The sequence below is a fragment of the Mandrillus leucophaeus genome, unplaced genomic scaffold (genome assembly GCF_000951045.1).
Source record: "Mandrillus leucophaeus isolate KB7577 unplaced genomic scaffold, Mleu.le_1.0 Scaffold118, whole genome shotgun sequence".
Lineage (NCBI taxonomy): Eukaryota > Metazoa > Chordata > Mammalia > Primates > Cercopithecidae > Mandrillus > Mandrillus leucophaeus.
In genome coordinates, this window is record NW_012100098.1 from 818,229 (window position 1) to 828,168 (window position 9,940).

Consider the following 9,940-nt stretch of genomic DNA (forward strand, 5'->3'; position numbering starts at 1 on the left):
CTAAGTTGTCTACCAATTCCCTGACCATCCAAACCTTTGATTTTTCTGTGTGTCAGTTTCTTAGTTCAAAGATGGGAGTGTGGATCACTGCCAGGATCTGTTTTTGGCTGGCACACACATGCACACAAACATGTGTACACACACATACTCACACCCCTCCAAAATGCTAGAAGGAATCGATGGTGCAGAACAATATGTCTCATGAGGGAGTATGCTGAACTAAAATAATTTTGATTGCCTGTCAGAAAATGATTAGGCAACAGTCATTACCATGTCAAGACTGTCCCAGTCTCCATTGTTCCTAACAAGACCTGAATTACTCATTCCCTAAAGAGATGGTTGGTTTAGCAGCCGAAGGATTTTAGTGCTAGGACAGAGTCCCAGATAGCAATGCCATGGAGATGGCGAGGGAGCGGGGTAGCAGGGGAGTGGTGAGGGGCACTTTCTGGAGGAGGGTATAAGGCAAAAACTGTGGGAGGAGAAGAGGGACAAGGCTCAATGTGAAGAGTGCAATGGAGAGGACAAACACAGCCAGCCCGATTCAGAGTCACAGAGCAATGGGATCAGATGATCTTCACAGACTCTCTTTCTCCCATAGATCTTGCAAACCATAGTGGAGACTTCCCATGTACATCTATGGTTTGCCACTTACAGAATTGCTTGGAGCCAGCTGAAGTTAGAGCTGGTTTCTTCCCTTTGAGTCTTCAATTCTGTGTTTTTGTGCAGGCCTGGAGACCATGCCAGGCTTCTAAGAAGTCTTCAAATGAAAGTCTGCATGGGGTTCTGGTCTGTCCAGATCTCAGTGCCACTATTATCCACTGACATTGATCAAGTGCTGCTCTCCAGGAAGGCCCCTGAGGTTTCCTGGTCCATTGCAATGCATGCCGGTGGCTCTTGCACTTGGGTGGAAGTAAAATCTCCTCACTAAACTCTGCACCACCAAAATCCCCTTCTCAGAATGAATTGAAGAAACATTTTCCAAGTGCTTGCATGTGCGAGGAGCCAAGGATTCAGAGTGATAAAACAGGCCTTCTGCCCTCAGAACTGTCTGTGGTGGGGTACTTCCTGTGCTGTCTGGCTTTACACACAGCAGGCAGAATGACTTGAATTCGGCTGCTGTGCTGTCGTACAACATGCTGTTTAGGATCTTACACACAATAGCTAGGTATCCTTGCTTCAAATCCCAGCCACCCCACTTACCAACTGTGTAGACTTGGTCAGGTTGTTCAACCCCGTGTCTCAGTTTTCTCATTCTACAAATGGGGAGAAAAATACCATCTATCTCAAAGTTGTGAAAATTAAGCAAGTTAATACATATGTGCTACGTAGAACAGAGCCTGGTACATGGTCAGTTTTTGATACTGTTAGGTGTTATCATTATCATTATTATTACCTCCAGAAACAATTTAAACTTCTCAGATCAGGCTCTCCAGATACCTCTCATTGTCCTCCTTTCCAAATCTGCATTTATTTCTCCCTCTTTACAGTCCAGTGTGAGGCTTAAATCACCCGTCAAGCCTCACCTCTACCCCTGTGCTTTACAAAATGTCCTAGAGCTTCTGTCTACTCATCTCACTGCTCTGTGGGCTTTTTCACTCATGGGTGTTTGCATGCTATCCGTTGCCACCTGTTTTCTGTTGCTGGTGTCTGTCTCCTGCTCCATCTTTGAAGAAAAGGAACAAGAAAAGTAACAACTGAGAAACAGAGACAAAAAATTGTCTCTCCCTTCTGGTTCTTCCAGACCACCCACTCATCCATCTTGTTCAATGACAGCTTCTCTTCCTTTAATTAATCAACATGGTATATTTATAAAGATCTTTATATTTATAAAAGATCTTTAAATTTTTTAGTTATTAAAGCCCTTACTCTTTGTCAGGGTGTAACTGAGTGAGCTCTGGAGTTTGGAAGGCAGATCTTAGAAGTGGGCCAGAGAGCTCCTTCTGAGATCCAAGCACAGGGAATTGCACCTGCTGTGCATGGTAAGACAGTGTGCTTGGTAGCTCACAAGGGCAAGGTGAGAATGGAAACTTTCATACCTTTGTGATGGGGGTTATGAAATCCTACCAAGAAACACCAGGTATCAGATGTGGGGTCCTGTTTTCCCAAAGCCACAAACGCTTGAAGGAAGATCTTGTGTGATAAAATAATTACCACATGAACCAATCTTGCATGCACAGCAATTTTGAGAGCCCATCCTGGGAGCTAGGTGTGTAGTGTTTATCATATTGTTGAGGCTCGTAAAAATCTTGTATGGCTGCAGGCAAGCCAAACCCTTGAGAGGCGCTGCATCTCCGCTGACTCTGGAGGACCAAGCCCAATTGCTTTCCTGTATATAAGGGGAAGTGTCTATGCTTGGGGTAGAGGAGTGTTTAGCTCCTTCCCTTATTCTACCTTGCTCCTACTTTTCTCTAAGTCAACATGAGTCGGCAGTTTAGTTCCAGGTCTGGGTACCGAAGTGGAGGGGGCTTCAGCTCCGGCTCTGCTGGGATAGTCAACTACCAGCGCAGGACCACCAGCAGCTCCACACGCCGCAGTGGAGGAGGTGGTGGGAGATTTTCAAGCTGTGGTGGTGGTGGTGGTGGTAGCTTTGGTGCTGGTGGTGGATTTGGAAGTCGGAGTCTTGTTAACCTTGGTGGCAGTAAAAGCATCTCCATAAGTGTGGCTAGAGGAGGTGGACGTAGTGGCTTTGGCGGTGGTTATGGTGGTGGTGGCTTTGGTGGCGGTGGCTTTGGTGGTGGTGGTTTTGGTGGTGGTGGCTTTGGTGGTGGTGGCATTGGGGGTGGTGGCTTTGGTGGTTTTGGCAGTGGTGGTGGTGGTTTTGGTGGAGGTGGCTTTGGGGGTGGTGGATATGGGGGTGGTTATGGGCCTGTCTGCCCCCCTGGTGGCATACAAGAAGTCACTATCAACCAGAGCCTTCTTCAGCCCCTCAACGTGGAGATTGACCCTGAGATCCAAAAAGTGAAGTCTCGAGAAAGGGAGCAAATCAAGTCACTCAACAACCAATTTGCCTCCTTCATTGACAAGGTGAGTTTCTCTGCTCAGTGCACTGGTAGGGCTGCTGCTGGTCCACTTGGGACTGGTGCAGTCAAAATACATGTAGGTTTGAACCTCAAGTTTCCATGTTTACATGGTTAAAAGGATGTTTTGTGGAATGGTCTCCTGGGAGATATGTTAGAAGCATGCTTGTGAATGGTGCTAATGTCTCTCTCTTGGACAAAGGGTTCTGTGGTCTACCTAAAGATGGATCAGTGTGACATTAACATTTAAGTGTTTTTTATTCAGCTCTTGAGCTGAATTGGGACTCATATCTGTTGAATGAAGATAATAGAAATGGGGCTAACTGAACTTCCCAGGGTGCAAGTGAGAACCCTGGAAAGGTCTTCCTAACCATAGAAAGGGAGCTGAGTGTGAACATAGTATAGAGTATTATTGTAGCAGAAAATATGTAGTAAGTCAGTGCCAAACATCTTTTGCTGTCAGAGGGGAGCTCTGCCTTGTAATAATTTTACATTGGTACTGGATGAGGCTAGAGCTTTTTTACACTAATATCTCCAAAAATCAGTTCTAAAAAAACCCAGATAAACCATTTTTTAAGTTTTTGCTTAATCATTAATAGTGCCAATCCAAGCTTATCCACAACAAATTTCAAATCCAATTTTGAATTTTCCTGATATGCTTTTGAAATGTGTGTGTGTCCTGGGGATGTAAACCAATTTTTATGGTAATATACCTCATAAAATTTTGGAAGGCAAATCTCTTAAATACCATGCACCTATTTCGAAACATAATTGCAATAATTCTGTATGTACTTTGCTATTGATATTTGTTTAGTTACTCCCTTCCAAGCCCTCTCTGAATTAACGAGTTGGGTTTTGTTATGCAGATAATGCTAACTTGATCATCTTCTTCCTATTTATCTGTCATGGTCAGAAGATAGGAACTGAAGTTCTTTTCCAAATGAGGCACAGGCCTCCATGGCTATGGGACCCCTTTTCTGTATCAGGAGTAATGGGGTCTTGTGTTTTTAGGTGAGGTTCCTGGAGCAGCAGAACCAGGTACTGCAAACAAAATGGGAGCTGCTGCAGCAGGTAGATACCTCCACTAGAACCCATAATTTAGAGCCCTACTTTGAGTCATTCATCAACAATCTCAGAAGAAGAGTGGACCAACTGAAGAGCGATCAATCTCGGTTGGATTCAGAACTGAAGAACATGCAGGACATGGTGGAGGATTACCGGAACAAGTAAGGGACCCTGTCTGGGCCATTCTTAATTCTTGCTCCAAAAGAGTTCCAGAAAGTGATAAGCTAAGATCATGAAGCAGTATGTAGCTATGTCTTTTCTTAGGTTAGAGGCACATCAATTTGGCATTTTCAGAAATCTTCATTTTCTCAGGCGATGGAAATAGTTTAGTGGTTTTATTGCTCAGTAGAAAGGAGTGGCCAATATGTCCTAGGTTCATAATAGAAAGGCAGTGATAGGCAATGCCACCTTTAGTCTAGAATGCTGGGCTTCAGGTCTTATCCCCTCTGAATCTCCTAATTATTTCTGCTTTCCTGCAGGTATGAGGATGAAATCAACAAGCGGACAAATGCAGAGAATGAATTTGTGACCATCAAGAAGGTGAGCAAATTCTGTACAATGGAACTCACATTTGAAATAAATAATGGAAGAGAGTCTCCAATTAATAAGCAGAAAGCAGCCATGATATGGAGAGCCAGGGAGTAGACCTGAGGAGTATCTGGAGTGGGGCTGTATTTTCACATCATCATGGACCTGGACTGATCCAGACACTTGGCTTCTCCGTATTTCTCAGCACCTTACATAGTAGGTAGAGAGGCAGGTTCTCAGCAAGCCAGGCATACTCCCTTGATGGTGGTGCTATCTGGGAGTGGGGCAGTCAGGGAACTGTGATCTACCTGGGGTAAAAAGGAGTGGAGTAGACCCAAAGCTCCTTTTTTGCTTGGAGAATCCCCTTACAGGTAATGAGAGGGAGCTGCCCTGAAGAGAATGTGCCTTCATGATGCCCTTTGTTCCTCTAGGATGTGGATAGTGCTTATATGACCAAGGTGGACCTTCAGGCCAAACTTGACAACTTGCAGCAGGAAATTGATTTCCTTACAGCACTGTACCAAGCAGTAAGTCTTCCAGTTTCAACCAAGTTTTTCTAAATGGAGAGTTTTTAAGTCTGATTCCACCACGATTCAGAAGAATAGATATTTATCTTTTATCTTCTGACTGCTTTCTCTGTCTAAGTTGTTTTTTGTTTCAGTGTTGTAAGAGTCACTAACCTATTATGTCTTGCAGGAGTTGTCTCAGATGCAGACTCAAATCAGTGAAACTAATGTCATCCTCTCTATGGACAACAACCGCAGTCTCGACCTGGACAGCATCATTGCTGAGGTCAAGGCCCAGTATGAGGAGATTGCCCAGAAGAGCAAGGCTGAGGCCGAGTCCTTGTACCAGAGCAAGGTGAGTGCGCTGAAGGCCTAGCCAGTTTCCCTGAAATGGCTTGTCTTGCTATCCTGTGTTATCTCATGTATGTGTGTCTGCGTCATGCTGAGTTCTGCCCACATTTAACAAATGCTATCTACCATCTTTAGTATGAAGAGCTGCAGATCACTGCTGGCAGACATGGTGATAGTGTGAAAAATTCAAAGATAGAAATTTCCGAGCTGAATCGTGTGATCCAGAGACTTAGATCTGAAATCGACAATGTCAAGAAGCAGGTATGTGCTTCCTCCTTCTAGCACTCAGCTGCATGGAATGGGGGTAACCCTCAGGTAAACGGTGAGTGCTTTCCTAGTTTTGAATCTTGCAATTTATACCGAGGCTACGTTATTATCCCTGGTTCCTTTTGTGACTATACTAGTTTCCAGAATGCAGCCATCATGCTGGGTTCTCTTAAAGGAAATCTGTGAGAATGGCCTAATAGAGAAAGATGGGATGGTCAATGTGAGTGATCTAGCCTATGACCCAAAGTGGACTTAAGAGTTGGGGAGTGAGAGGAAGTACAGCCAGGAGGTTTTAGAGTAGGTGTTTAGAAGAATGTCAAGTCTGTAAGGATTGTAGGAGCCTTATTCAGGGCCAAGAGAGGCTGTTGAGTTACTCCTAAGGTCTTTTAAGGAAGTCAACATGGTGATGCGTTATCCCATGTGATATGACTTAAGGCCAAGTGGTTCTGTTGGACTCATTATTGGCCTCACTGGAGTGGGGAGACCTGGGATGAGGAGGCCACGGGGGGAATGCATATTATGAGAGGATGTCACATTCTTTTTCAGATCGCCAACTTGCAGCAGTCCATCAGTGATGCAGAGCAGCGTGGCGAGAGTGCCCTCAAGGATGCCAAGAACAAGCTGAACGACCTGGAGGATGCCCTGCAGCAGGCCAAGGAAGACCTGGCCCGCCTGCTGCGCGACTACCAGGAGCTGATGAACACCAAGCTGGCCCTGGATCTGGAGATTGCCACCTACAGGACCCTCCTGGAGGGAGAGGAAAGCAGGTGAGGAAGGGATGCTGGGAGTCGAACCTCTTCTCATGGTCTTCCTTCCTTGCAAACTGACTGTTGTTGAGGACGCAACCATCTGACTGCAGCTTGTCCTGGGTATGGGGAAATGAAAAGTACACGGAGCAGGAGGAAAGACCTAGTTTTACTTTGGGAGCTGGAGTTCCAAGCTGTTTATTTTTTTCTTCTAGGGCTGTAACATATCTAGAAAGAGCTTTGAGGTGGAGCAAATTATTCTATATCTGGGCTGCCTCAGATGGCAGCTGGCCTAAAGTCAGCACCTTTAGAGGGGGCCTTCACTGGCTGCAAGGCTCTTGTCTCATTTATATGAGAATTTCTCCCTGTTTGGCTCTTGCTGAGAAAAATGACAGGTTTGGGAGGCCTGAGGGGACTGGGTTAAGTTTCAGATCAGGTGCACTGGAGCAGCCCCAGACGGCGAGAGTCTTCAAGGTGGCGGAGCGGGGGGAATGGGGAAGGGGTTTGTGAAGCTGGAGTGTCCTGAGGAATTTTCTTCTTTTCTCCTACAGGATGTCTGGAGAATGTGCCCCGAACGTGAGCGTGTGTAAGTCCAAGCGGATTTCTTAGGGGCATGTGCAAGCTTTGTTGGGTTGGAAAGGGAGTTGAAGTTGAAAATAACTGAGCTTCCTCTTGCAGCTGTGAGCACAAGCCACACCACCATCAGTGGAGGTGGCGGCCGAGGAGGTGGCGGCGGGGGCTACGGCTCTGGAGGTGGCAGCTATGGCTCCGGAGGTGGCAGCTATGGTTCTGGAGGTGGCGGCGGCGGCGGCCGTGGCAGCTATGGCTCCGGAGGTGGCAGCTATGGTTCTGGAGGTGGCGGCGGCGGCGGCCGTGGCAGCTATGGCTCCGGAGGTGGCAGCTACGGCTCCGGAGGCGGCGGCGGCGGCCATGGCAGCTATGGCTCCGGAAGCAGCAGTGGGGGCTACAGAGGCGGCTCTGGAGGAGGCGGCGGCGGCAGCTCGGGCGGCCGGGGCTCTGGCGGCGGGAGCTCCGGAGGCTCCATAGGCGGCCGGGGATCCAGCTCTGGGGGTGTCAAGTCCTCTGGTGGCAGTTCCAGCGTGAAGTTTGTTTCTACCACTTACTCCGGAGTAACCAGATAAAGAGATACCCTCTGTTTCGTTAGCTCTAGTTCTCCCCAGCATCACTAACAAATATGCTTGGCAAGACCAAGGTCAATTTGTCCCAGCCTTACTGGAGAAAAGAGCTATGGTTAGTTACACTAGCTCATCCTATTCCCCCAGCTCTTTCTTTTCTGCTGTCTCCCAATGAAGTTTTCAGATCAGTGGCAGTCTCAGTCCCCTGGCTATGACCCTGCTTTGTGCTTTCCCTGAGAAACAGTTCAGCAGTGACCACCACCCACGTGACATTTCAAAGCACCTTCTTAAGCCAGCCAGAGTAGGACCAGTTAGATCCAGGGTGTGGACAGCTCCTTAGCATCTTATCTCTGTGCTGTTTTGGTTTTGTACATAAGGTGTTAGCAAGTTGTTTTTCTTTTGTGGAGAGGTCTTAAACTCCCCATTTCCTTGTTTTGCTGCAATAAACTGCATTTGAAATTCTCCATGTGTCTCAATCTCCCTTGTTTATGGCACTCTCTAATCTGGATGGGTGTTTTGTGAGGTAAAAGAAGATACTAGAGCCACATGGCATATGGGAGAGTCATGCACACAAATATGAGAAAAATGCAGAGGTCAACCAGGCAACATTTCACCAGATTGGAATCACAGAGAGAGAGCAAGCACTTTCCCAGACGGTGGGGACGTCATGGAGAAATGGAAAGACTGGGTGGCAGATTTTATTCATTTGAGAAGGCTTTCTTGAAAAGGGCAGTGAGCAAGCAGGTTGGGAGGGAGAGGTGTGGCATTGAGAAGAAGGGAGAGTATGGCACAAAAAAGTAATTCTTCAAGTGGAACAGCCAGTAAGGAGGGGCATGAGTAATATAGGGTCAGCAGTTACTGCAGCCAGAATACAGACTTTGGCTTGGGGAGTTCAAGAACTACGAGTGGTAATAGAGCGTTGGATTTTCCATTTCCCTTCTCTTTTTGTGCCATCATCCAAAGCTCTGCCTAATCTAAGAAGTTCCCTTGTTGACACATATCTCATACTTGTAAAGTAGTACAAGAGGATAGCATAGTGGCCAGAAGCATGGACAGTTGAACTCAGATATGCTTGGGTTTGAATCTTACCGTCACCATTTACTAGTTCTGTAATACAGTGCAAGTTACAGACATCTCCGCACCTCAGTTTTAGTATCTCTAAATTGGGGATGATAATGCCTTCCTTGTGGGAATAGTGTGAGGATTGAATAAGATGAATACACATAGCTGAGCACATAGTAAGCACTCAATAAGTGCCAGTTTCAATGATAATAGTGATGATGATGATGATGATGATGATGATGTAACATTGCTTGTTGGACTCCATACAGCTCAGTAGATGCTTGCTCAAAGAAACAAGTTACCATCAATTTTGTAATGATTCTATGACATGAAAAAAGCAGTCAACTTCTCTGAAGATCAACTTCCTTAACCTCCAATTAGGAAAAGCCTTCTTAGCTCCAGTGTCCCACAGGGCTAATGGAATAAGGAGAGAATAGATCACACATGTATTATGCAAACACAACTCAGGTGAGCTCTATTCTTCCTTCTCAGTTATCCCTTCTGTAGGGACCTCAGTGTCCCCTGCTGTCTTTCTATGTCCTGACCGGGAAACACAGAGTGCCTTGGCTACTCCATCATTTGGGCAGCTGCATGCTTTCCCCTGCACACTTGAAGCAAAGTTGGGTCTCGGACATTCTCAGGCACTGACAAAGCTGTTTAGTTGTTGCTAGGAAACACTGGGAAAGAGCCCTTTTGTTGAACACATAGAAACTAGCTTTCGCCCTGAGCCAAATTTCTTAAACTCTTCTATGAAATTCCATAACCTGACTCCTTAACTGCAGACATACCCAGCTAGAACATCCCTCATCTCCCTGTCCACTGTGAGAATGCTGCACTTCACTCTGAACGTTTGGTCCCCCTTTTAAATACTGCACACTGATCACCCTGGCGTTTAGTGATTTGTTTTTTTGGAATCCCACCTGGTTCCATTTTGGGATGGTTTGGGGCACTTCCTCATGGAAATTCACCTGCTCTCACTGTCAAAGTGAGTCCAGCAGTGGGTTTGGCTGGATGAAACACCTTCACCACGTCCATTTCCATTTGGACTGATGTGAGAATTTGAAAAGCACTATGGTGGAGTAGAAAGAACAAGGAACTGTACTATTTAAAGGGCAGGTAAAGAAAAGGCATCTATAGCTTATAGGATGTGTGGATCTTTGGATGTGACTTGGCCATCCTGAGCCTAAGTTGTCTCGGGGGGAAATGGAGATGAGAATATTTGCCTCTAGACATCAAGAGGAACAGAAATATAATGTGAAAAC

The 9,940-nt window shown here is 46.2% G+C and overlaps 1 protein-coding gene across 5 annotated transcripts; it reads left to right on the top strand.

Moving 5' to 3' along the window:
* Positions 1-271: 271 nt before the first annotated feature.
* On the top strand, positions 272-8,078 carry KRT1 (keratin 1, type II). Of its 5 annotated transcripts, XM_012002169.1 has the most exons (11): positions 2,364-2,782; positions 2,828-3,024; positions 4,029-4,243; positions 4,562-4,622; positions 5,042-5,137; positions 5,307-5,471; positions 5,603-5,728; positions 6,281-6,501; positions 7,032-7,066; positions 7,159-7,335; positions 7,375-8,078. In XM_012002169.1, exons 1-11 carry the CDS (start codon positions 2,419-2,421, stop codon positions 7,620-7,622), a joined length of 1,905 nt encoding a protein of 634 aa, XP_011857559.1. In that variant the 5' UTR covers positions 2,364-2,418; the 3' UTR covers positions 7,623-8,078. The 5 variants fall into 5 exon arrangements, with proteins under 5 accessions (XP_011857566.1, XP_011857549.1, XP_011857542.1 ...); XM_012002176.1 differs by adding an exon at positions 272-288 and having other exon boundaries at positions 2,562-3,024; positions 7,159-8,078; XM_012002159.1 differs by having other exon boundaries at positions 2,363-3,024.
* The last annotated feature ends 1,862 nt before the right edge of the window (positions 8,079-9,940 follow it).

Coding starts and splice junctions, on each gene's coding strand:
- KRT1 (XM_012002142.1), top strand. CDS start 2,419: ATGAGTCGGCAGTTTAGTTCCAGGTCTGGGTACCGAAGTGGAGGGGGC. Junction 4,244..4,561: donor GTGGAGGATTACCGGAACAA/GTAAGGGACCCT, acceptor GCTTTCCTGCAG/GTATGAGGATGAAATCAACA. Junction 5,138..5,306: donor TTACAGCACTGTACCAAGCA/GTAAGTCTTCCA, acceptor TATGTCTTGCAG/GAGTTGTCTCAGATGCAGAC.